Here is a 26494-nt window from a genome sequence, read left to right as displayed (position 1 = left end):
CTGACCTTCCCCGGAGTATTCGCAGGAGAGAGGGTTGGCGTGACTGGGGAAACCTCGCAAAGCTGCGGAAGGGAGCTGTGTGCTGTGGCAGAGGTGGGAGGCAGAGTCCACCACCACGAGGCTGAGAACGGGGAAGAGGGGCCCAGGGAAGAAAGGGGGCAGGAAGAAAGAGGCTGAAATGTGCAGGGGGCTGTGGAACGGGGACCTGAAAGGCAGGCAGAGGAGCTTCCCGGAGAGAGAGGAAGGCCCCCCTAGGCTGTGGGCAGGTCGGCCGGTCGGCCTCTGCAGCCCTGCTGCCTGGGAGCTAGCCCAAAGCTCCAGAAGAGTGGCAAGGGCCCTTCCCAACCCCAGGGAGTGACTTCTCTCCCCCTCTGCCCCCCCCCCCGCCTCCCTCGCAGACAGCAGAGGCTCAGCTGGCTTACGAGCTGCAGGGCGCCAAAGAGCAGCAGAAGATCCGCCAAGAGGAGATTGAGATTGAAGTGGTGCAGCGCCGGAGGCAGATCGACGTGGAGGAGAAGGAGATCGTGCGCATGGACAAGGAGCTCATCGCTACCGTCAAGCTGCCGGCGGAGGCGGAGGCCCACCGCATGCAGGAGATCGCCGAGGGAGAGAAGTGAGTGGGTGTGAGGGCTGGCCAGAGGCTGGGCTTTCTGCAGGCCAGGCAGGTGGAGGGCGAGGCCGCCGCCGCCGCCCTCCCCCCCGTCCTCTGGGGCTGAGGCGCTGAGGGCCTCGCCCACCCAACAGACCCATGGAAGCGTGGGCTGATGCTCTGGCTCCAGAGGGCCCTGCTCCGAGGCGGCATCCATCACGGCGCCCTCCTCTTCGGGTAGGGAGGCGCCTGGCGTGTGTCGCCCCTGGCGTGCGCCACCTTCTGAGGCCCCTCCTCCCGTCTCTTAAAGGGTGAAGCAGGTGCTGATCGCCCGGGCTGAAGGAGAGAAGATCCGGAAGATTGGCGAGGCGGAGGCCTTGGTCATCGAGGCCATCGGCAAAGCTGAGGCCGAGAAGATGAAGCTCAAGGCAGAGGCTTACCAGCAGTATGGCGAGGCCGCCAAGATGGCCCTGGTGCTGGACGCCCTGCCCCAGGTGAGGGGCCGGGGCCTGGCGGGGAGGATGCCTCTCTCGCACGCGAGTGGCCCGCCGGGGCCCTGACACGTGACTTTCTCTTCCCCAGATTGCCGCCAAGGTCTCCGCCCCGCTGTCCAAGGTGGATGAGATTGTGATTCTCAGCGGCGAGAACAAGTTGACGTCGGACGTAACCCGGCTGCTGGCCGAGCTCCCTGCCTCCGTCCACGCCCTCACTGGGGTCGACCTCTCCAAGGTGAGGCCGGCGCAAGAGAGGAGGTGTGGCTGGCCGGCCCACCCCTTCTTTTACCCTCCCTGCTTCTCCCACCTCGTCTTTTTTCACTGGCCGGACCAATGGCCGAAGAGAGGGGCGGGCAGTGGCTTTGGACACAGATTGAGAGCTTAGATTTCCTGGCTGACCACAAGAAGCAGCCACGTTCTTGATCCCAGAATGGGTTCTTTTAAAAGTTCCATCCCCTGAGCCCTGTTCTGTTGCGGATGAGGCCCGTGGAGAGGCGTCACAGGCTTGGGGTTGACCCCGTAACCCTCGGTGTGCTGTAAAGGCAGAGAGATTGCAGCCCTTCCTGTGAGAAGAAGCCTTCCGTGGGGCTGGAGTCTCTTCTGTCCCTTTCCTGCCCCTTGGTCTCAAGCAGCTGAGGCCTTCTGGAGTGCTGGAGCGAGAGCAAAGGGCCTGTCCTGCGAGGGTTTTACCACGTTGGCTTGTTCACGGAGGGTCCGGGCAGCGTCGCCTTCCGCTCGTATTCCCGCTCTGCCTTACCAGGAAAAGTCGCTTTAGGAACTGAAAACGGCGCGGCTGCCTGGCGCCTTTGGGGGGTTGCGTTCCGGACCCTCTTTCCGCCTCTGGCCCTCGCTCAAGTCCTGTTTACCAACGGCTCCTGTCTTTCTCCCCGGCAGATCCCGCTCATCCAGAAAGCGACCGGAGCCCAGGCCTGAGGTGTGGCCGCCTGATGAAGAGCACCCCCTTCTCTCCCTCCCCACCCCCCAGTTTATGCACTCCCCGCTGACTGCCTTGAACACTGGGAGCTCGTCTTTCATCAGTGGAGACGGTGGGGGCTTACGCTCGGGTGCCTTATATCTTTCGGCGGGCCAGAACGGCGCGCGTCCGCCGGTCCTCGCGTTTCCAAGAGAGGTTTCTTTCTTGTCCTGCCTGCTCTGTGTCATGCTAGCCAAACCCCCCACCCCTCTTTCCCTGTCCGCGCTCTCGCAAAATCTGTGCCTTGATTGACCACTGCATACCGCCCCGCCCCCCCCAGCCGCTATTGGGGCAAGGAGGGGCCCCACATGGGAGGTCCCGCCATCTGCTCTCCGAGGCGGCTTTTGGGGTCCCAGCTGCCTCCGCCCCTCCTCCGGTGACGCCACTGGGTTGCATCTGAGCCATATCAGCCGTTGTCCTGCGCTCTCAGGGCACTGGCGCCCCAAAGGGGGAGGGGCGGCCGGCCGGCCGGGCCCAGCATGGCCCTCCTCGAAGGCTTTCCCCTCTTGTAGGGCTTCCACCGCACGTCCCTCCCATCGGGGCCTCAAGGCAAGCGACCCAGTGGACTTCCCAGGCGGCTCAGCAGCATTGATGCCACGTTCTCCCCTCCCGCGCTGGCCGGGATGTGCCCTGCTTGGCCTTGCGTGGACAAACTGTGCCTCGTTTTTGATAGCTCGCTGCCCCTGTCTTGTGTGCGCTCCCCTTTGAAGCTGCATTGGCAGGAACCTCCTGGGGCCCTCTGGGGCACGTCGCCTTCTGCTGCCCCTGGGCCCCAGGCAGCCAACGGCAGAACTGCCACCCCGCCAGGCCGCCTCTGGTCTGCAGGCCCGCTTCTTCCCTCCCCCCCCCAAACCCTGGTAAAAAGAGTGGCGGCATGTCCCTTCCTTCCTTCCTTCCTTCCTTCCTTCCTTCCTTCCTTCCTTCCTTCCTCAGCGAAGAGGAACCAGGCCAAGGACTTCCAGAAAAAAACCTGCCTCTTTGCTCCAGCCCTGTCTTCGGCAGTTGCTTGCCTGGATCGGGGCCGGCTGCTCGACGGGCGCCAGGATGGGGCCAGAGTTGCCCTGTGTCCACTGGAGCGGAGGGCCGGGGTGCTTCTGGGCCACTCAGTTGACGTGAAAGGGGCCACTCGCGGTGCTGCTGCTCTGTGCCAAGGGAGGGAGCGTGGGGGGGGTTCCCTCTCCCCATGCGTTACGCTTACCACCGCCCGTTGGCTCAGACACAGGCACACACCCGCTCCGTGAAACTGCCTGCAACCCCTGTGCATGCAGCAAGGAGGTGCCTAAGTACGCTTCCCTGCCTCGGCCCCCTCGCCTACTGGCTGCTTTCCAAGCGTCCCTGGCTCTGCCCCACGTATGTACTGTTCAAGCCAAAGGAGGTGGCGGAGGCAGTGTGCCGAGTTCTCCCACTTTTTTTGGCACAGTGTGCAAGGGCCGTGGGGCTGACCCTCCAAGGGTGTTTAGAGGGGGCGCCTTGCTCTTGTTCGGCTTTGTGTCGGGGGGGGGACACAGTTGGCGGACGGCGTGTTTTGTTTCCCAACAGCTTGGACTCGCTCACCTGGGCTTGGCAGGGGAGGGTGGGCGGCCACTAGTATCAAATCTCAGTGCCCCAGAGAAAGACACCCGTCACCCCTCCTCTAGTGCTGTCCCGTTTGGCCTGTGCCCACCTTTCCTCACACACACACACCGCCTGCTCGCCTGCCCCAAACGCCGCCACACATATCTGCATGGACGTGGTGCATGGCCGCCTGTGCCAAGGGTCGCCAGGGACCTCATGTTTATCTAAGTGTGAAATAGTGTACAATAAAACTCGTCGTGACCTTGCTGAACCGCCTCCTTCATCTTTGGTGCTGCCCGTGCCCCAGAGAGGAGACAGCCTGTGCCCCCTGGGGCCTCCAAATTCAGCAGAGCTGGCTGCTGTGCTGGGAAGTGGCAGGATGGTGCCTCTGCTTTTTGGATCACCCGATAACGGAAGAATATTTAGTATTACATCCAGTTCTGGGCACCAGACTTCAGGAAGGATGCAGACAAGCTGGAGCATGTTCAGAGGAGGGAAACGAGGATAATCCCATGTCTGGAAACAAAGCCCTATGAGGAGAGACTGAAACAACTGGGCATGTCTAGCCTGGAGAAGAGAAGGCTGAGGGGAAGCATGATAGCGCTCTTCAAATACTTGGAAGGTTGTCACACAAAGGAGGGCCAGGACCTCTTCTCGATCCTCCCAGAGTGCAGAACACAGAATAGGAGTCAAATGACAGGAAACCAGATTCCAGCAGGGCATCAGGAAAAACTTCCTGACTGCTAGAGCAGCACGACAATGGGACCAATGACCTAGGGAGGTGGTGGGCTCTCCCACACTAGAGGTCTTCAAGAGGCAGCTGGACAGCCATCTGTCAGGGATGCTGCTTTAAGGTGGATTCCTGCAATGAGTAGAGGCTTGGACTTGATGGCCTCATAGGCCCCTTCCAACTACTATTCTATGATTTTTAGCTGCTCTAGTTAACGCGATGTGAAGTATGGTCGGAAACACGCAGATAACGATCCTCAGTTTACGGAGGGTAGGATTTGTGAAACAGTCAAACGGCCCGCTTCGCATCAACTGAATTGCTGGCAAGCAGACAGCTTTGGACGTGAAAACGCATGCGGTTTAGCCTTCAGACAGGACAGCGAGACCCAGGTGCTTAGTAGCGCCACCTTCCTCCGTCCTTGCAGGGTCACCTGTTGGGTGCAAAGCAAGGCAAGGAAGATGGGAAGGAGTTGGAGGAGGATAGGAAGGGAGAGGCTTGAAAGGGGAAACAGCTGAGAAGAGCTGGAGATCCATCAGTCTAGAAAATGTTGGAGAAGAAGGAGGCATGATCATGAAAGAGGGTTCAAGATGTGCACATTGGATGCTGCAGGCAGGCAGAGACTTCTGGCCGTGTGACACCGCCCTTTCAGCTCTGCACAAACCTGGTGCCCTCCGGATGGGAGTGATGGAATTGAAGTCTGACCTGTTTGGAGGGTGGCAAGTTTGGGAAAGTCTTTGTTTCCCAGGAGGGGCAGCCTAGCATTCTCCGTGTGGCCCCGTTTGGGAGGCAGCAGTTCCTTGCCGGAGAAATGAATCGGGCAGTCCAGATGCCGCCGGGAGGCTGCTGATAGCCCAGGGCGTGGTGCCTTTGGCAGGCTGCACATAGCCAAGGGAGATGCCAGGACTCCTTATCTCTGGCGAGGCAGCTGGTGCAAAGGCCGCCTGATGCACGGAAGGACACACGGAGTTTGTGCAGCAGGATAGGGGGCGGGGCATGGAGGGCAAACCGCGCATGTTCACTCTGGCCAAGATATTCATGGCTTTTTAGAACAGCTTTCCCTCGACCATGGTGCCCTCCAGTGCTGGAATACAATTCCCAGCATCCCCTGGGAGTTGTAATCCAACACAATGGGTGGGTACCAGTCTTGGGGGACAGCTGTGCCTAGGGAGCCCTCTCCCTTCTCAAACAGCCAAGGCTGCGGACTTTTAAAGTTTTTATTTGGGGGGCCAGAATGCCCCAGTCTGGGCTTTCTGTTTACTGGGAATGTTGGAAAAGCTCAGAATGGAGAACAGGAAGTGCTCCTTTGTGGGGGAGGGGCTCTCTGTGGCCTCTCCAGATGTTTTGGGCTACAGCTTCTGCCAGCCCTTTGTAGGCCAAAACATCTGGAGGGTCAGAAATGGCCCACCCTGTCTTAAGTGCTATGTGGGCTGGGAGCTCTGCCCCAAGGAGTATGCAATGGGATATTTAATCTGGCCTCTCACCTGGCTGTTTCTGGGCCTTTTCCTGCTATCCTTCTTGGATGTGGATCATCAAGAGAGCTGTGCTGGATCAGATGGAAGAGTAAGAGCTCAGTGGCGGAGCCTCTCTTTTGCACGTGGAAGGTCCCTGACTCTCCTGCCTGAAATATTATTATTATTATTATTATTATTATTATTATTATTATTATTATTATTATTATTATTATTTCTTACCCACCTCTCCATTTTGATCGAGGCAGGGAACAACAGTAACTATAAAATACATAAAACTGAATTAAAACATAATATACATTGTTAAAATATCCTAAAATTCCACTGGATAGGACTGCCGGAAGAGATCAGTCTTAATAGCTTTCTTAAATGCTGATAGACTGTTAAGTTGACGAATCTGTCCTGGCATGCCATTCCACAGTCTGGGAGCAGCAGAAGAGAAGGTCCTCTGGGTAATACCTGTCAGTCTAATTTTGGCTGACTGAAGTAGATTCTTCCCAGAGGACCTGAGTGTGCAGGGTGGATTGTATAGGAGAAGGTGATCCCGCAGGTAGCCTGGACCCAAACCATGTAGGGCTTTAAAGGTAATAACCAACACTTTATACTTCGCCCAGAAACTAATTGGCAGCCAGTGAAGAGATTTTAGAACTGGTGTAATGTGGTCATCCCTGTCTTTAGGTCTTCTGACTCTAGGAAGGGGTGCAGCTGGCGAAGCTGAAAGTAGGCACTCCTGGCCCCGTCGTATCTATCTGGGCTGTCATTTGGAGCAACGGACCCAGAAGCACCCCCAAGCTGCGAACACAGTTTTCCAGGGGGAGTGTAACCCCATCCAGAGCTGGTTGACACTCCTCCAAACCTAGGTTGTGGCCCTTCAAGCAACTCTGTCTTGTCTGGATTCAGCTTCAGTTTGTTTTCCCTCAACTCTGAAGAGCTGCTGCTGCTGCTGCTGCTGCTGCTGCTGCTGCTGCTGCTGCTGCTGCTGCTGCTGCTGCTGCTGGTCAGTGTCAACAATACTGGGCTAGCAGGACCCAGGGCCTGACTTAAATAAGGCAGCCTCCTATGTCCATCTGGTTTTATGTATTTATGTATTTATTATAGCCGGAGCTCTCTGGGCGGTTCTTCATGATGCCTCTCACAACAGCCTATCAGCTGCCTGGAGGAAGTCAACAATTAGGCCAAAAAGGGCCTTTCCTTTCCCCACACCCATGCCAGCAAATATTATTCCAGGGTATACTACTCCTGAACACGGAGGCTTCATGTCACCCTCAGAACCAAGCATCCGTGGAAAGAACTCCATGAGTTTGTTTAATCTGCTTTCCAAGCCATCTGAGCCATCCTAGTGAGCTCCGTAGGTCAATTCTAGGTTGCACAGAGGAATCCTTCCTTTGGTCCATCCTTCCCATTCCTGGTGCTCTCTGGATGCCTTGCTCTACAGCTCTACCCTTCGTGAGGGCCAAAAGGCAACACCTTTCTAAAGAAATAAATGAACTTGGCCCGCAGCAGCAGCAAAGAATCTAAGCCTGGAGTTGGTTGAAGTTGCCGGGTTTTGCTGAATCGATATTTTGGACGGCAGCTCCCACAATCCCAGGCCTTTCGCTGTGCTGGCTGGGGCTGATGGGACTTGTAATCTAGAACAACTGCAGGGCAACCTGGTTGTCTACCCCTGGCATAGCGGATGGAGAAATCCCTGCTCAGCCCTGAAGGTGGGTGGGTGACTTTGGGCAGGCACCAGATCTCAACTTAATGCACCACATGATGATTTTTTTGTGGCAAAACCAAGACAAATGCTATATGGTAGTATAGCTAGGCCAGGAATGTGGGACCAAAATCCAGATAGCAAGAGAGTCTCCCAGTGGTGATGGTGCCAACGTCAAACAGGCCCTGCGTCAGGCCCTGGGCAGAAAACAGTCCACCAAAGTCTTCTTGCTTTTAAACATTTTAGAGTCTAGGGGCAGCTGACTGGGCCTGTACATGGTTACAGATGCTTATTTTATTCTTTTTTCCTTTTAAAAACGTATCTTTTTGTACAACAAAAAAAGACGCTTATCCATGAAGAAATGTGTTCAGCTTTGGGGCCAGGAGAAACCATCATGATGGTGCCATGAACTGAGTTTCAGATGCAAAATTGCACATGCTCAGAGTCTCTCTCTCATAGAATAGTAGAGTTGGAAGGGGCCTATAAGGCCATTGCATCCAACCCCTGCTCAATGCAGGAATCCACCCTAAAGCATCCGTGAAAGATGGTTGTCCAGCTGCCTCTTGAAGGCCTCTAGTGTGGGAGAGCCCACAACCTCTCTAGGTCATGGGTTCCATTGTCGTACTGCTCTAACAGGAAGTGTTTCCTGATGTCCAGCCAGAATCTGTCTTCCTGTAACTGGAGCCTGTTATTCCGTGTCCTGCACTCTGGGAGGATTGAGAAGAGATCCTGGCCCTCCTCTGTGTGACAACCTTTTAAGTATTTGAAGAGTGCTCTCATGTCTCCCCTCAATCTCTCTCTCTCTCTCTCTCTTTCTCTCTCTCTTTCTTTATCATGGTTAGCAATCAATTTGGTTTGGTTTCTTTGCCCTAAGATATCGGGGACAAAGAAGCACTTGCGAAGCGCAGAACAGCAGTGGGAGGGGAGAAAAGGAATGTGAGATGTGTGCTTGGCAGAGGAAGGAATGCACATGGCCATCTAAAGGGAGCCTCACCAGTCCATGAAATCCAGGATCTAAAATTTCCAAGCTGCACCGCTGACCTCACGCACACTGACTTGAGCCCAACAGAGATGTGATGAATTTCCAGATAGGTCTCCCTGCCCCATCTCCCTTGGTGCAATCAGCAAGGCCCAGACGAGGGGCTGTTGTGAAAGCCAGGTGTCCCCTCTTCTGAGTGCATTTGTGCCTGGCTGGGCCAGGCCTCTGATAACAAGGCCATGCACACAGATACTGGGCTGTGCCCTTATCGGCCCCTGACAGGCAAGAGCTTCCGAGAATTACTGCCTCTGCAGGCGTGCAAGCACATTTTCAGCAAGTCTGTAAAGCTGCTCAGCTCTCGAAGCAGTATCAGCCCCGGATCATCCACAGGACTATCATCGACCAAGGGCAAGTTTGAGCACGTGCAGCCTGCTCTCACACATCTGGAGTTAGGGCCAGTATGGGGTTTTGCCCAGAACAGGTGCTGGGGCTTTGAAATGCTCAGGTACCCAAAGCCTCAGGTATGGGCGAGTTGTTACTATTGATTGAAGACCTTGCTTTCCCCCCTCCAGAAGCAGAGTCAGCTGAAGCGGCTTACAAAAGATCAAAACCGAAAAGCAGTAATAGGGACAACACAGGAAGAACTTAAAAGCAGCAAACACACACACACACACACACCCCTAACAGCCAATAAATAAAATGAAGCAACAGCAAAAGTCATATGCTTGTTTAAAGAGTTACTGTGGAGAGAGAGAGAGAGACTGGGGCTGTTCACACAACACGCTAACCCACACAGTGTTGTTTGTTGAATAGTGTTGTTTGAACCCAGGACATTTTCCACAGATGGCTTGTTAACCACTTTGAACAACCCAACAACAAACTCTGGGTTTTCAAGGTGGATCGTTCAAGAAAAATAAGCCACACTACATGGTGGGAAATGTTCTGGGTTCGGACGACGTGCTAACCCACAGTTCAACAAACCACCCACACTGAGTGTGGGTTAGCGTGTTGTGCGAATCCAATCGAAGCCTACTGGCAGAAAGATCACGAGGGAGGGTGACATGAGCTCTTGGGATAGGGAATTCCATATTAGAGGTGTCACCACTGAAAAAGCCCTCTTCTGTGTTGCCGCCAACCATGCTTCTGAAGCTGGGTGCAGCAGTTGAGCTTAAAGGACAGGCCAGTTCAGATGGGAGGCGAAGGCCAGGTCTCAAGCTGTTGAGGGGAGAACCAGCGCCTTGAATTGGAGTCAGTTACACTGGTGGGGTTTCTGAGTAGTACTCAAGGGCAGCCCCAAGTAGAGCACATTGCAGGAGTCCAGTCAAGATGTAACAAATGCCCATAGGACCCTGGGCTGGTTGGTTGTGGAGGCACCACTGAAGAATGGCACTCTGTGCATGCTGCAAAACGCTCTTGTTTTTATGATTATTTTGCAAAGGTTCCAGCACTGAGTACGATTTTCAGAAGACATTCCCAGGTCCCGGATCTCGCCACTCCTTGGGTTCCCTGGTCTCCTGGGAAGGAAGCCCTCAGCTCTGAGCCCAGTTGCACTGGAATTGGCTGCGGAGTGGAAAATGCACTCTGGCTGAGCTCAGAGGCACTCTCTGCAATGCCCACACCCGGCTGTTTGAGTTTGGCTCAAACTGTTTGCGTGTGAGAGAGAGGGAGGGCATTTCCATTTTTATTTTTGCAGAGCGGGCCGTTTGAACGCTCTCTCTAAACCATTGCAGCCTTCTGCGTTGAATTTGGAGCCAGAGTTTCAGTCTGAGAACGTACTTCAAACGCTCATCATGTCTTATTATTATTATTATTATTATTATTATTATTATTATTTATTTATTTATTTATTTATATAGCACCATCAATGTACATGGTGCTGTACAGATAACACAGTAAATAGCAAGACCCTGCCGCATAGGCTTACAATCTAATAAAGTTGTAGTAAACAATAAAGAGGGAAGGAGAATGCAAACAGGCACAGGGAAGTGTAAACAGGCACCGGGTAGGGTGAAGCTAACAGTATAGAGTCAGAACAAACTCAATATTTGAAGGCTACACAGAAATCCAGAAACCAAGAAGAGAACGAGGGAGAACCTCTGAGCATGCACAAACCGCCTTTCCTGCCTCCCCAGCCTGCAACACCCTCAGCCTGGGGCAGGGTCTGGAGAAGCTAGAGGGCAAGGGCCACCTCTCCGTTTAGAAATGAATTCCCTCTAGCGTGGAAGAGAGAAGCGGGGCAGAGCAGTGGGGCGCCTCCCTCCGAGTGGGGAGTCCCAACTTGATGTCCTCAGATTGCTTTAATTTCCTGGAAGAGGGAGGGGGGAGAGTGACTTTTGGAGGGGAGCCAAACTTAGGAAAGGGAGGGCTAAGAGGAGGGGACCACAGAGGATGCAAATGAGGAGCAGGGTATATAAAGAGCCTGCTTCCCAAACCCCCGTTTCTAGAAGATGCTGGACCTCACAAGGACCACAGGCAGAGCAGAAAGGTAAGCATTGAGTCGGGACTGGGGCTTCTTTATATTTGGGCTCAGATCTTCCTTCTGTTGGCCTCCTCCTCCCTTGCAGCTTTAGCATTCAGCCCCCATTCGGCAGATGCACTGAAGATCTTAAGACAGGGAGCCAAGACTGGAATAACTGGGCAATTTCTCCCTCACGCTTATTTCTAGGGCCAAAAGAGACACCAGACCAACTTTCCCCAACTGGTTGCCCTCCAGATGTGTGGGACGACTCCCAGTAGGCTAGTAGTCCACTGGAGAGAAAGGGAAAGCTGCCCTAGGCATTGGCAGTAGGCAGCTAGCAGAGTTCTATCTTTGCCTCCCTTGACCAGTCCTTGAAAAATGTATTATCCCTGAGCCCAAAAATGATGGAACCACGTTTGGTATTAATAGCTGGATTGGGATGTTCTTGGGGGGGTGTTGTTCCCCCCCCCCAAACAAATCAGGAACTTTGCTTTATTATTCCATGACAATCTCACTGATTCGTTAAAGGAGCCTGAGGCAGTGTGAATAGGTCTCCGGCACCCTATTTTAGCTACACAACAACCCTGCGAGGTAGGCTAGGCTAAGAAAGAGACTGTGTGTGTCGAGACTGAGCCAAGATCTGATTGATGCTGCGTGACAAATTTTAAACCAGGTTCAAGTTGGGGTGGGGGGAAGGGGAGGAAATGTCAAGATTCTCCACCTAATTCTTGTGTTGTTTCTTTTCTCTCTCTCTCTCTCTCTCCTTGTTCCTCCAGCGCTCCAGGTCCAGAGCCAGTGACAGAGAAAACTGACTTGCAAAGGCTCCAGGCTGGATATCATCATATACTGTAAGTTGGAATGAGACACTACAGTATAGATGATGTACTACCTTGAGCCCATTCACCCGTCGGAACCCACCTGGATCTTCCAGGCCCTTCCTCCTCGGCATCACTTGTACGGGACTTGAGGATCGCCACAGGCGAGCAGAGGAATCAGTTGTTTTTGAAACTAGAGCGGTCCTTTCCATGCCCCCTGAACAGCACAGGGTGAGGGGGTTTAGCGTAAGAAGCACCAACCCTGAGCTATGGTCACTTCCCAAATCGTTTAGCCTAGAGGCTCATTACACCAAATACGCTTTGGGGGAAGGGCCAGCATGCTGCGGGGAAACGTAGCATGATCGCAGCACATGAAAAGAAAAGTGCCTTGGATGCCCCTTGTTGTAGGGGTTTTTTGGTACAGGGTTTTATTGCATAAGCCACTTTGGGAGGGCTTTTTCCCTTAAAGGTGGCACAGAGATACGCATATTAATAATAACAAAGCATTTGCTGGATCAGGAGAGGAGAAGTGAGGCTAAAAAAACCCCACATTGCAACAGCTCTGCCCGGAAGACTAACCTTGCGGTGTGTCGGCGAAACCGTTACCATTACTGAGTTTAGTAATGGTAAGGGTTCTCTTGCCATGCCGGCCAGCCTCCGGCTCTGCAGAAGAGAGCGGCAGACGTCCTCCAGCGATCTCCGGACGGTATTCTTCCTCTGTGTTCCTGTGAAAAATAAAGTGTTTCCTGGATGCCTCCGTGTGGGCCTGGCTTTTATTCGCGGGGGTGAGGAGAAAGCAGGACGCCATGATGGAACGCTGCAGCTTTCGAACTGTGTTCCTGTCACCTCCTGGGGAGGGGGGGGTGTTCCCCAAAATACTGCTGGGATGGAAAGGTTCACGGAGCTTAGTCGGCTGGGAGTTCTAGTCTGACACCCCTGGAGGGCTCCGGGTTTGGGAAGGCTGATGCAGGGGCATGAAGAATCTTTGCTGAGGGCCGGGTTCAAATGTTGGCTTGGCCGTGAAGCACCATTGAAGATTTGGGGCCAGTAGTACTCTCTCTTCTTCTCAACTAACCTACCTCGCAGAGTGATTGTGAGGCTAAAAACAGGGAGGGAAGCATGCACTCTCTTGATTCTTGAAGGAAAGGCAGGATGGATGTCTAAGAAATTAGGAATGGCTTCCTTGGGAGGGGAGGGGAGGGAGACTTGGGGAATTCTTGTAATATTTGCTTTGATTACTAATGTAGAAGTAGATCGGATAAGTCTAAGTTCATTGAAAACAAAATAAGATCGTTTCTTTCACAAAGAAAAGTCACTCTGCATACACTCAGAAGCACTGTGGCTTTAGAGCCATTGAAAACAAAATAAGCTTGTTTCTTTCACAAAGAAAAGGCATTCTGCATAGCCTCAGAGGCACTGTGCCTTTAGGTTCATTGAAAACAAAATAAGCGCGTTACTTTTTTGTGAACCGCCCAGAGAGCTCCAGCTATTGGGCGGTATAGAAATGTAATAAATAAATAAATAAATAAAAGAAAGAAAAGGCACTCTGCATACACTCAGAGGCATTGTGGCTTCAGATCCATTGAAAATTATTATTATTATTATTATTATTATTATTATTTATTTATTTATATAGCACCATCACTCTGCATAAGCTCAGGTACTGTGTCTTCAGGTCCACTTAAAATAAAGTAGGCCAGTTTCGTCCACACAAAAAAAGGTGCTCTTATTTATTATTATCATACTGCTAAGGGCTCTCTCGGCAGTTCATAGTTAAAACCATAAAGTACAATAAGTCAGAACATAATATAAAACTGTAAAAGTTTTTTAAAAATGCTCTTCACATGCTCAGAGGCAGGCACTGTGCCTTTAACTCTATCAAAAATAAAATAGACTGGTTTCTTTCACAAAGAAAAGGCATTCTGCCTATGCTCAGACACACTGGGCCTTCTGGTCCATTAAAAAAAAATAAGGATGTTTCCTTTGGCAAAGAAGAGGCACTCTACATAAGCTCAGAGGTCCACTGAAAACAAAATGAGCCAGCTTCCTTCGCAAATGAAAAGGCGCTCTTCATATGCTCAGAGGCCCTGCGCACTTACGTCAACCTTGAGAAGATACTTTTATTTCGCGCGGAAAAGGCACTCCGCACATGCTTGGTCCATTAAAAAATAAATATCCAACTTTGTCCGCCTGGCTGAAGGAACGCCCACAATGCCCCGCGCGTCTCCTCCGCAGCGAGGGCCGCTCTCGCCGCCACTCTGGCTCTCTATGGCGCTTCACCTCCGCCGCCGCCGGCCAATGGGAGCCGCGTCTCCTTTCCCTCCTCCTCCCACAATGCATCTCGCGCGTCAGGGGGTCAAAATGGCGGCGCCCGGCGCGCGAGACGCTCCGTGAGGGGCGGAGGCGGTGGTTACCATGGCAGCGGCGGGCCTGGCCTGGCGCGACTCGTGGGCCTTGGGCCGAGCGGGGCTCCGGGCCTGGAGAGGGCGAGGGTGGCCGCCGCGCTGCGCCGGCTCAGGTGGCGTCTCCAGGCGGCGGGGAAGGAGCGGAGGCGGGGCGGCGGGACGGGGCCTGCGATAATGCCTGCAGCCTTTCCCAACCTTGGCACCGGCCAGACTTGTTTCCATTGCAACTTCCATCCTCCCCAGCCTGTTTGGCCATTGCCCCATCTGCTACCCTCCAGATGTGATAGACTCCCAACTCCCATTATCCCCAATCACAAGGGGTGTGTGGCCTACCTGGTATCCTCCAGATCATCCCCAGCCAGTTAGGCCATTGCCCTATCTGGTACCCTCCACATGTGATGGACTCCAACTCCCATCGTTAAACCCAGGTGGCGGCGCACCTGATACCCTCAAGATGTGTTGGACTGCAGCTCCCATCATCCCCAGCCAGCAGGGCTGTTGCCCTACCTGAAGCCTTGCAGATTTGATGGACTGTATCTTCCACCATCTCTTTAACTAGCATGATGGGAGTTGGAGTCCAGCATACCTGGAGGGAATGAGGTTGGAGGAAGGTGGGATTGGGGGGATTTCCTCCATGGTCAGAGGCAGTGTACTCCTGAATCTCTGTTGTGGGGGGAATATGGGAACCCCCTGGCCAGCCTGCCACGGAGCCATTCCAGAACTTTTCTCCCTCCTTTTCCGACATAGGTACTGCCCTCTTTTTCCCGAACGACCGATCCCAACAGGCCAGAGTTTTCCCTGTCCGCTTGTACGGAAATGACTCTGCCCTGGATTACATCCTGGGGATTTCAAAAGAAGAGACCGAGTGTCCGATCTGTCAGCACCCACCACCTCTGAGCGCCTTCAAAGGTGGGCCTTGCATCCGCTGAATTGTCTGAGGAAGTGTTCAGGCGGAGGCTCACAAGGAGAGCAGAAAGGAGCGTTTGTGTCTCTGCTAGAGGGTATCCAGGTGCCTCTGCAAACTGGAGTCCGCTCAGTCCTCTTTCTTGTATGTGGTGGATGGTGTCAGCAATGTTTGCTCGCAGCCTGAACACCAGAAATAGAGAGAATGACGGTATAATATTTTGCCTGCTTTTCCACCTTAACATACTCAAAGTGGCTTACAAGATTTATTTAAGAAGCCATAAACAATCAAATAAGTGTCAGTAAAACACATATTTTTGCTCCCTGCTATTTCTGTGTATTTTTCTGTCTTGTGCTGCATTGTTTTGATATGTTTTCGTTAGTTATTTTTTTTCATTCTGATGTTATAAGCTGACATTGACTGGTGTGTACTTTTTTAAAAAATAAAAGGTAGGGTATAAATGTTAAAGAAGTGAAGGAGAAAGCAACAAGGCATCAGAAATGACTATTTAAAGCAGTAGTTAAAAGCAGCTATAAAGCTGAAAGCTTGCCTCCTGTGTTTATTTGAGAGTTACTGTTCCGAGTTTAATTAGAAAAGGAATGACTTGTACAGAGGTGCAACGGTCACCCTCCTGTGAGGGCAGTAGTTCCAATCTGACCCCATGCAAAGATGGGGCAGAATTTTCTGCCCTCTGCAGAAGCTGGTTAGAAGGAAGCAAGGCTTGTATCCTGGCCTGGATGTTATGGATGGGTATTTCAAGCTCATGGAAGCCTTTAGTTGTTTAATTTTATTGTGGCACACTAGTTCTTGCATGTTGTTCTTGCATGTTGTTTGAGAATTACTGAATTAGATGGCCTGTTAATCTGTAGTGTGTGTTCGTGTGAATCCAGTCCTGAGATCACAGCGGAGCCTGTCGTATTCCTTTTATAGATGAGCAAGAAGGTTTGTTGGAGCTCCAGCCCGATCAGCCCGAGAACCCCAAGACCTTGAGGATTGCAATTATCGGGGCTCCGAATGCTGGTAAATCGACCCTGTCCAACCAGATTCTGGGACGGAAGGTAAATGGGGCTGGCACTTACCTTTTTCTGTGGGTGCAGGAGGATCAGTGCCAGTCTTCGAGACTTCCTTGTAACATAAAACCTCTTGCTCGTTTCCTCGGCAGGTCCTGCCGGTGTCCAAGAAAGTGCATACAACGAGATGCAACGCCCAGGGCGTCGTCACGAAAGAGGATACCCAGCTGGTGGGTATTGATGAGAACTCACCCAAGCACTATCCCCACAGAGAACTAGTCACACACTCCTTAGGTAGCCTCCAAGCAGGGCCTTGTTCATCAAGATGGTGATTCCCAGACGGTTTGACCCCTGCCTCTGGCAGTTGGCAGTAAACTGCCTCGCTGTTGTGGCTAATTGCTCTATGAGGCCCGCAATTCGTTAATTTGTCTAATCCTCTTTAAGCACCCATTTCTGTTAGTGGCCTCTGACAATCACGTATGGGAATGTTTGGAGTTGCAGTCTCAACACATTTGGGGAAGCCAGATAGATGTTTTCCGGAGCATCCGCTGTCTTACTCTGTTGTGACAAAGAGTCTTGTGGCGCCTTAAAGAGGTAACACTTTTATTCTGGCATCAGCTTTCATGGACATCGTCTGATGTTTTATGGGCATCTTATGAAATGGGCAGCATCCACGAAACACGCTAGAATAAATGTGTTCCATTAAGTCTGGAAGTAAACACGCATGTTTTTCTTCAAATCAGTTTTTTGCAAACCATCCCTCTCTCGCTCTCAACTCATTCCCTTATTTCTGTTTTGTGTAACCCCTTCCCCCCTTCATATGTTTTAATGTGATTTTAGACTAAGCCTTTAGGCAGGGTGTTACTGTTTTATTTGTATATTCTGTACAGCACCAAGTACATTGTTGGTGCTATATTTGTTGTTTATTCGTTCAGTCGCTTCCGACTCTTCGTGACTTCATGGACCAGCCCACGCCAGAGCTTTCTGTCAGCCGTCGCCACCCCTAGCTTCCCCAAGGTCAAGTCTGTCACCTCCAGAATATCATCCCTCCATCTTGCCCTTGGTCGGCCCCTCTTCCTTTTGCCTTCCACTTTCCCTAGCATCAGCCTCTTCTCCAGGGTGTCCTGTCTTCTCATTATGTGGCCAAAGTACTTCATCTGGCTTGATCTTCTCAGGTCTTGAACCTTTTTAACTTCTAAAATACTTGCCTCGTTCTTTCTCTCCCTAGATTATCTTGGACACTCCTGGTCTCACCAGTTCTGTCAAAGCCAAAAGGTATTTACAAAACAAAACAAAACACCTGGCTCGGAAGGAGAGGAGCATCTCCGTCGGGAGGGACCAGGAAAGGGCCAACGTGACCGGGTGTGCCTTGCACTTTCTCTTTCAGGCATAACTTGGAGGGCTCGATGCTGCACGACCCCTTCAAGAGCTTGAAGAAGGCGGACTTAGGTGGGGGTTTGGTATTTATCTTTTTCCCACTGCCCCCCTCCCCCATTTGTGCCGTGCCCTGGGCACCTTTTGGGTGCCATCCTGGTGATGGGTCAAGGCAGAAGAGAGAAGCCAGTAAGTTATTCCCTCTCCACCTCGGGCTGGTTGAAATCCCCTTGACAGTTCAGTGTGGGTTAAAATGCTGCTGGCAGACTTCCTGCGCTGCTGGGATGCGAGGAGCAAGAGGCCAGCCCTTGCTGACCTCGTGAACCCTTTCCTGTTTTTGAAGCGCTGGTCCTTGTGGACGTGTCGGATCGCTACACCCGGAACAGCCTTCACCCCCAGGTGCTGAAGTGCCTTGCCAGCTTTCCACAGGTTCCCAGCATCCTTGTCCTTAACAAGGTGAGCTTTTGTCCTGACCATTGTTCAGATTCTCCCTGTCTTTCAAGGAAGTAAAACCCTTTTCAAACGGTTCACATCCTCTGCTGCAAAGCCAAACTCTAATGGTGGGGTAGTTTTTCTCATGAATATTGCAAGGTGTAGTGGTAAGCGAAAACGGCTGTTCGTTGCTCGAGAGAAGAGGACACCTTTGCCACTTTTATTTTCTGTCCGGAAGCAAAAAGAGCTTCCAAGAATAAGCAAGGCCGCTCCAATCCATACCCCTGTCAATTAAAATGGACTTCAGTGACTAAAATTGACTTGGTTAATCAGAGACTACGTTCGCAGTTGATTGATCCACCATTTAATGCTTGTAGCCCTAGCCCTTTACTTAGTCTGGTCTATTTATTGCTGCTGCTTTTACCATGTTTTGGGGTCAATGCAGCCTGGAGCTGCTGATAATCCGAGGCATGTCTTCCGCAGGCAGTGTGACAGATGTTGTGACCTGTTTTCCAGGCACAATTTAAAAAAAATAATGCCTGGTGTGTAGAAAGTGGATAGGGAGCCATTTTTCTCCTCTCCTAATCCTATCAAACTGATTGGTGAGAGGTTCGGAACAGACGAAAGGAAGGATGTCTTCACACAGTGCGGAGTTAAACTATGGAACTCACTGCCACAAGTTGTGGTGACGGCCACCCATTTGGATGGTTTTAAAAGGGGGTTGCCCAAATTCCTGGAGGAGAAGGCTATCTATGGCTACTAGTCCTGATGGCTATGTGCTGCCTCCAGTATCATAGGCAGTATGCCTATGTACACCAGTTGCTGGGGAACATGGGTGGGAGGGTGCTGTTGCACCATGTCCTGCTTGTGGGTTTCCCATCGGCAGCTGGTCAGCCACTGTGTGATCAGAATGCTGGATTAGATGGGCCCTTGGTCTGATCCAGCAGGGCTCATGTTCTCAACTCTATGGGCCAGCTGAGGGGCCTGGCTATATGGACGAGGAGATTGAGATGTGGTGTAGAAGCCAGGGGTGGTCCATAAGAGAAATATGTTTGTAGCTCGCATGAATGAGAGGCTTGGGGACCTGCTCCTTTCAGCTCCCCTTTGAATAGCTCCCAGTTCCCCTCTGCTGCTCTGTGACCAGGTGGATCTTCTCAAGAAGAAATCTCTGCTCTTGGAATTGGTGACGCAGCTCACTGAGGGTGTTGTGGATGGGAAGAGGCTGAACGTCCGATCCAGGTTCAACCCCGTCTCCACGGCCGCGAACGCCGGAGATCCGCAGGTGCCTCCTGGACTCCAAGCAGGCTCTGACCGGGATCTGGAGACTGGCGTCGGCATCAAAGAGGCGGGCTCGGATCCTGCGGAGGAAAGTGCAAAAGGGCAGAGGAAAGGCGCTAAGAAAGGCTGGCCGCACTTTGGGGAGATCTTCATGCTGGCTGCGGTGAACGGAGAAGAGGTGGACATCCTGAAGGTGAGAGCCTGCAGCCCCAAGCCCAGCGCTCAGCAGTAGGGAGGCAGCGCGGCCTGCCAAAGGTCCTGGGTTCGGTTCTCCCAGTAAACGCAAAGCTCCGTTAGCAGGGAGAGAGACGATACAGGGATAAATGCACCCGTGGCACGCTCCGGATACGCGAGAGCTACGTTGTATGTTCTGGGGAACCGCCCAGGGGGCCTTGGCTGTTAGGCGAGATGGAACAAACATGACTCACCAAGAAGGATCCCTTTGTCTGGCAGCGTCCTAACCAGAGCTGCTGGACCTGGGCTTTGAGTAACGATGGCGAAAGGGGGAAGATGATAGACCGGATTGCACCTGCCGCTGTGTTTCGAATAGAGGCTTAAAAATGGGTGAACAGCATTGTGGGGAAGAGAGGGAGGCGTCCCCCCCCTTCTCATAATGCTTTAGGGCTCAGCCTCACCAACAAAGCTGGTTGACCGGCAGGTTCAGAAGTGGCCAAAAAGAAGGGCTTCCAGACACGAAGCGTAATTAATGTATGGGAAAGGACAGTAGCCCAAATGCCTTAAGAGAGGGCGGGGGGTGAAGAATCTCAAATACAGCAACTGTTATAGGTGAAAGAATCGCACAAATAAATCAACTGGAGTTGCTGTTATTGCTAAGTGAGACTTGTAGTTCAGCCTTCCCCAACTGCTGCCCTCCAGATGTGTTGGACTACAGTTCCCAGCGTGCTGGGAGTTGTAGTCCAACGCATCTGCAGGGTACCAGGTTGGGGAAGTCTGGCCTGGTTACAGGGGCAGTAAAACCTCCAAGCAGATGCTAAAGACCATCCGAAGCGGCCTTAAACCAAGTCCATCTAGCTCAGAAGTGTCGACACCAACTGGCAGCAGCAGCTCTGCAGGGTTTCAGGCAGGATTGTTCTCCAGCCCTGCCTGGAGACGCTGCCGGTGTTCGAACCAGGGACCTTCTCCCTGCTTCTCTACCACTGAGAAGCAGTTCCTGGCTGGTTTCTTCGGAGCGGGGCAGGGCAGAAGCCAGGCTAGGCCTCCTTGGCTACTGTTCCATGGGGTGGGAGTGACGCCGTCTCCTTCCTTGCCTTGCACAAGCTTTGGGTGTGTGGCGGGGAATGCCCACACCTTGACCCCTGAGCCTCCTGGCCGGGAGCGCAGTGAGCCAAAGCCTCCCGCCGTGACCCTCACCCTTCCTGCCGACAGAGGTATCTCCTGAAGCGAGCCAAGCCCGGCCCCTGGGAGTTCCACAGTGAGGTGTTGACCAGCCAGTCCCCGCAGGAGGTCTGCGACAACATCATCCGGGAGAAGCTCCTGGAGTATCTGCCTGAGGAAGTGCCGTACGCCGTGGGCCAGGTGAGCCACCTCAAGACACGCGCGCACTTCTTCCCCCCCCCTTTCCCTTTCCTTGTGTGTCGTGTCTTTTTAGATAGCAACCAGAGCCTATCTTGCTTTACTGGTTATACATAAGCCGTTCCGGGAGCCTTGTTTTGGCTGAGGAGCGGCATAAAAGTACTTCAAATAAATCGGTCAGTCAGTTGAAGGCTGCTGCATTCTCTTGTTTCCCCTTTCAGAGGACGGAGATATGGGAAGAGGGCCCCAGTGGGGAGCTGGTGATCCTGCAGAATTTGGTGGTCCAGAAGGATACCCATGTGGTGAGTACCTCGCTCAGAAGGCCAGTGTGGTGTAGTGGCTAAAGTGTTGTACTGCGAGTCAGGAGATCTGGGTTTCGGTCCCCACTTGGCCATGGAAACCCACTGGGTGACTTTGGGCCAGTCACAGACTCTCAGCCCAGCCTACCTCACAGGGTTGTTGTGAGGCTAAAATGGAGAGGAGGAGGATTATGTACACCGCCTTGGGTTCCTTGGAGGGAAAAAGGCGGGATGTAAATGCAATAACAATAATAAAGGCGTCTCTCTCCCTGCATTGGGAAATCTTCAAACACGGTTAACGCTTCTGCTGAATGCTTCTCCCTCAGCTCCTCAATGAGCACTAGCACCTTGTGAAGGCTGAAAGAGCATCTGCTTTGTGAGCAGCCTGGTCAGCTTAAGTACTCATAAAGAGCCTGCCCCAACCTGACACCTTCCAAATGGGTTGGAAAACAGCTCCCATCATCCCCAGTCAGCATGGCTGTGTGCCACAAGCAGCACCCCTAAATTGCAAATGCCAGGCTGGTCATAGCGAGGAGTTGGCATGCCTAAACTGAAAGATTGGTTGGGGTGGGGGGCATATCGCAGGTAGGGAGACATTTTTTCTCCCTCTCCCATAATACTAGAACCCAAAGGGGTCGTCCCACGAAACTGCATGGTGGGAGATTCAGGACAGACAAAAGGGAGGACTTCTTCACACCATAACTGAACTATGGAATTCGCTGCCACAAGATGTGACAGCCACCGATTTGGATGGCTTTAAAGGGGGGTTGGATAAATTCTTGGAGGAGAAGGCTATCAGTGGCTCCTAACCCTGGTGGCTGCGTGCCGCCTCCAGTCTCAGAGGCAGTATTTGAATCCTAGTCGCTCGGAGCAGCAGTGAGAGAGGGCTGTGCCCTTGTGGGTTGCCTCTGGGCTTCCAAAGAGGCATCTTGTTGGCCACTGCGGGAACAGAAGGCTGGACTAGGTTTGATCCAGCAGGGCTGTTCTCCCATTCTCATCAACTGTAGCAATTTGTTTTACTGCCAGTCCCAAGACAAGTTTGCAATCGCTCGGTATTTGCCGACATTTGAGGTCACCTGCTCAGGGCGAGGTCACCTCAGGCCTCTACAACCTGTTCCCGTGCCACAGCCTACAGGTTTCCATTTGGCGACAGCGTGGAGACAGGCTTCCTCCACGGTGGTGCCCGCCCTGTGGGGTGGCCTCCTCTCTGAGGTGTGCCAGTCCTCAACGCTGGCATGTTCTAGGCTGCCCTTGAAAATGTCTTGTTGACTTTGGCTTTCCCCCAGCAGTCTTTGTACCAGCCTCATGGTATTATTTGCGTGCGTGCAGTTTTTGTCTGTCTGTTTTGTTAGTGGTTATTCTTTCGTCAACCGGTTCGGGATTTGTTAAAAATTGCAAATCAATGAATAAGTAACTTGGGAGCAATGAATTCAATTTTTGGAACTTGACGTTAAGGGGGCTAGAATTTCCAAGTATGCTCTTAATATTGGTCGGGTGTATTATGTTACTGGTATCATAGTCATAGTTCATGTGGATGTGCATATTTAAAAACACACATGGAAACTATATTTAAAGAAATTGGGGTCTTTCCAAAAGGCACAGTTTTACTTTAATTTTGTCACTTCCTGTCTTTTTGCCCCCCTTTCCAGGCAGGGTAAAACACTGGACCTATAAATTATGTGACCAAAAGAGCTTATGTGAAGCCCTGCTGATATAGAAGAATGCCATTTTATTTCTTTACTTTTAATGCATATTCTCCCCTTCAAAATATATATCTTGCCCCGGGGGTAGCACAATACAACACACAAATCCAAAATACAGGAGTTTCCTGGGCTTCGTTAGTAAGTTAGTTATGTGCCTTCAAGATGGCTTTGAATTATGCCGGCCCTATGAATCAGCGACCTCCATTTGCATCTGTTGCAAACCACCCTATTCAGATCTTGTAACTTCATGTCTGTATCTTCCTTTACTGGGTCCGTCCATCTCTTGTTTGGTCTTATTTTATTTATTTATTTATTACATTTCTATTTTCCCAGCATTATTGCCTTTTCTAATGAGTCATTCCTTCTCATTACATGTCCAAAGTAGGATAGCCTCAATTTCAACATTTTAGCTTCTAGAGAGAGTTCTGGCTTCATTCGTTCTAGAACCCATTTATTTGTCTTTCTCGTGGTCCATGGTATCCGCAAACCTCTCCTCAACACCACATTTCAAATGAGTCGATCTTCCTCCTATCTGCTTTAGTCACGGTCCAACTTTCGCATCCATGCATGGAGATCAGGAATACCACGGGGTCTGAAGAATCCTGACCAATGTTCAATCTTTACTTTTAAGGATTTCCCCCAAATCCCTCGTAGCCGCCCTTCCCAATCTTGACCTTCTGATTTCTAGGCCTGGGGCGCCTGACCAAAAATGATGTCCATCTAGCGTGGAAGATGCTCCTTGGTTCACATTAATACTCCCTCTCTGTGTTTTTTCCTGTGCAGAAGATGCTGATTGGTCACCGTGGCCAGCTGATCAGTAAGATCGCCTACGAGGCTGGCCGGGACCTGATGGATGCTTTCCTGTGTGACGTGAAACTTAGACTCTGTGTGAAGCTACGGAAATGAGCTCGCTGCTGGCTGGGGCTGCCCGGCCCCTCGGGGCTCCTGCCAAGACTGGAATCAGCCTTGCTCTGAGGAAACACCCCCATTGAGCCGACTGCAAGGATCGAACCAGGAACTGGCCCAAAGGACTCTGGCATTGCAGGGTTCTCTGGATTGCCTCTTTCTCAGCCCAAAGAAGGCGGCACAGGTGTGAGTGGAGGAGCTCCAGCAAGGGGCTGACTTCACCTTGACGCTTCCCAGTGTTGACAAGTCATGTCAGGGAGGTCTGTGGGGCCTCGTGGGCTACAGGCCGGCATGGAGTCGATCATGGCTTTGGGGTGATAACGATCTCTGTGTTCCTGCTCAGAAGGCAGAAGAAATGATGCCCTGTGAATCTCCTTGGACTTTCACGGGCAGCCTTGCCCAGATCGTCTCTGGCTCACATGACCCAACCCTTTTCAAGCGGTGATCCAGTCACGCAAGCATTGTGCGAGTTGATTTTTTTCTCCCCTCTGGAGAACCTGTGCATGGTTGGTCTCTTGTGCCGGGCTTGGCTCGGGGGTGGGGGGGTCGCTTGAAATCCCACCGCCTTTAAGCCTTCTCTTGATCAGAGCTGTTTAGCAGAGGACACCCGTGCGAGATGGTGGCTGCAAAGAGGGCCTGGAAGCCAGGGCTCGAGCCGTCTTTATTCTTTGAGGGTGTGTTCCTGATGTCCCCTTGCTCAGCTGGAAGAAAGGGACATCGCCCATCTAAACGTGAATCTGGGATGTATTAAGGCGAGAGGAGAGCCTTAAGGTTTCCTCAACCCACGCTATCTCCGTCGTGTACTTGTACATCTTCTCACGCTCTTGTGTCGAGCACTGCCAGGGCATTTTAGTGCTGTGTACTGATGGGAGAAGTTGCTGGGAACTTTGGGGAGGCAGCGGTCCTTGCCCTGGAGCAGCCACTCAGGCCTCCTCTGAGAAGAATGCTCGAGTAGCTCTGAGCCAAGCCTGGGTGATGGCTTGCCCTCCTCCACCCCACTTCCCCCAGGCCAAGGATGTTCTGTCCTCTGATGTGATGTTCTTGCAATAAAATGAGGTCGCTTTTCAGGCTGTTGCTTCTTGCTCCTTTCTCAGCCAACCAACCAGAGTTTGCCACCAGGGGAGGCTCAGCCATCCTTTCTAGGTGAGCTTAGAGGACAGCTCCCCTGCTGTTGGGCTGTTTTGGACCCCACCTGGGAGGAATTGGGGTGGGGATTTGAAAAGGATTTGAAAAATGCCTTTTGTTAAAGCACAAATGCTCGGAATTGCCGGGTGTTGTGGGGACTCAGTAGACATAGCAGAACGCTTCGGGAGGTGGAGCTGGGCTTGTCAAGGAAGCAGACCTGTCCCTGTGAACGGATTGCTCCTTGGAGCCAGCCCGTGCGCTGGGTGCGCCATCCGCAGAATTCCGTCCCAGATAGCTCTTCCCTGGAGACAAGATGGTAGCAAGATAACCGCTCCATAATGAGAGTTGGTATTTCACAGGGGTTCCAGGCCGCTCCTCAATTAGATAAGCATGAAGCTGCAATTCCCCGGGTGTTGGAGTGGGCCGTTACAGCTTGCCTCTACTTCAAACTCTGCGTCTCTCTTGTACTGCTTTCCTCAACGTGGCACCCTGGGAGTTGTAGTCCGACTCGTCAAGAGGGCGCCAGGTGTGGATGGTGGCATTAGACATAGATTTGCCTTGGAGGAACTCTGGAGTGGTTGTGTTCTTATGGGGGTCTCTTGGAGCGAATTCAGAAGTTGCAATTTGCCTGGGGCAAACGTTTCAACAGCCGCTCCGATTCCAGACCAGAAGTATCTGCCCTTCCACTCAGGCTCCTGACTTGCACAGGGTGTGTGGCAGATGTGCTGGCTGGCCAACCCATTTGGGTCGGACGTACAAACTGTTCCCTGCAGATTGAACTCAGGAGCAACCGGCTCCGCCGGTCTGGCAGAACCCAACTGTGCCGTGCGTGGGCCTTGAGCCATCTTGATGGCCTTATATAGGCCCCCTGGAACTCTACTATTCTGCTTCTCTCCAAAGCAGGCTTTCAAATGAAATAGTTTGTTTTAAAAGGTGCAAAGTAAATAGTTAATTGGATAAGTTCGCAAAGTGCTTTGGGGTGTGTGAAGCAGATGACCTTCCACCCCAGTTCCAGATACAGAGGCTGGCTGGGCTAGAGAGTAGTAAGGTAGCTTAGGGAGGATGTGCAGAATAGGGCATGAAACTGAGTTAATGCTGCTGTTTATACATAGGAACAGGCAGGAATGATTTGCATTCTATAAATGGTTTATTGTGATGGTAACTGGGCATAAAACATCCATGTTCAAACCAGCCTTCTCCAACTTGGCCCCCTCCATAGAATCATAGAATAGCAGAGTTGGAAGGGGCCTACAAGGCCATCGAGTCCAACCCCCTGCTCAATGCAGGAATCCACCCTAAAGCATACCTGACAGTTGGCTGTCCTGCCTCTTGAGGGCCTCTAGTGTGGGAGAGCCCACAACCTCCCTAGGTAACTGATGTCCAGATGGGTTGGACTACAGGCCCTATTATCCTCAGCCAGTATGAAGGACCTGTAGTCCAACCCCACTAGGGGAAGGCTGGCTGAACCAGTCTCAGCCAAGGTTTCCAAAAGGACCCGAAGATCCGGTGTGCGGGCAAAAGAGGCCCGTCTCTACTACTTCCTTAAGCCTATTGGGCGGGGAGGAGAAAGCGCACGAGCGTCGCGCATGCGCACGAAGGCCTAACCCGACCGGCATTTTTCTCTCGATGTTCGAGGATGCCCAAAGCCGCAGAGATAAGTAAAGGCGTAGCGTCGCCAAGCCGGTCAAGATTTCCGGTCCTCGTTTCACCGCCTGGTGGGAAAACAAACCAAATTGAACCCTGTGTGTAAAAAAAAAAAAAAAAAAAA

The 26494-nt window shown here is 52.1% G+C and overlaps 2 protein-coding genes and 2 long non-coding RNA genes across 5 annotated transcripts in view; 3 read left to right on the top strand and 1 right to left on the bottom strand.

Moving 5' to 3' along the window:
- Positions 1-3876, top strand: part of FLOT2 (flotillin 2) — a 29899-nt gene extending 26023 nt beyond the window's left edge. For both annotated transcript variants that reach the window (XM_063146408.1, XM_063146409.1), the window contains exons 8-11: positions 399-613; positions 900-1083; positions 1172-1318; positions 1978-3876. In XM_063146408.1, coding sequence (XP_063002478.1) covers positions 399-613; positions 900-1083; positions 1172-1318; positions 1978-2016 — 585 coding nt within the window. In that variant the 3' untranslated portion in view covers positions 2017-3876. The remainder of the gene's footprint in view (positions 1-398; positions 614-899; positions 1084-1171; positions 1319-1977) is intronic.
- A 711-nt stretch (positions 3877-4587) lies between these two features.
- On the bottom strand, positions 4588-8659 carry LOC134412510 (uncharacterized). Its single transcript, XR_010026423.1, has 3 exons — positions 8500-8659; positions 5822-5958; positions 4588-4770 (listed from the first exon to the last, which is right to left on the bottom strand). It is a non-coding gene; the product is annotated as an uncharacterized LOC134412510 (long non-coding RNA).
- Positions 8660-10930: 2271 nt separating this feature from the next.
- Positions 10931-12508, top strand: LOC134412596 (uncharacterized). Its single transcript, XR_010026428.1, has 2 exons — positions 10931-10969; positions 11719-12508. It is a non-coding gene; the product is annotated as an uncharacterized LOC134412596 (long non-coding RNA).
- A 1587-nt stretch (positions 12509-14095) lies between these two features.
- ERAL1 (Era like 12S mitochondrial rRNA chaperone 1) lies at positions 14096-24668 on the top strand. The gene is made up of 11 exons (XM_063146533.1): positions 14096-14275; positions 14910-15071; positions 15997-16124; positions 16229-16306; positions 17305-17351; positions 17464-17525; positions 17794-17906; positions 19027-19353; positions 20547-20696; positions 20915-20995; positions 23479-24668. Exons 1-11 carry the CDS (start codon positions 14173-14175, stop codon positions 23599-23601), a joined length of 1374 nt encoding a protein of 457 aa, XP_063002603.1. The 5' UTR covers positions 14096-14172; the 3' UTR covers positions 23602-24668.
- The last annotated feature ends 1826 nt before the right edge of the window (positions 24669-26494 follow it).

Source organism: Elgaria multicarinata, chromosome 22, assembly GCF_023053635.1.
Source record: "Elgaria multicarinata webbii isolate HBS135686 ecotype San Diego chromosome 22, rElgMul1.1.pri, whole genome shotgun sequence".
NCBI lineage: Eukaryota > Metazoa > Chordata > Lepidosauria > Squamata > Anguidae > Elgaria > Elgaria multicarinata.
This window is presented reverse-complemented; position numbering and strand designations above follow the sequence as displayed.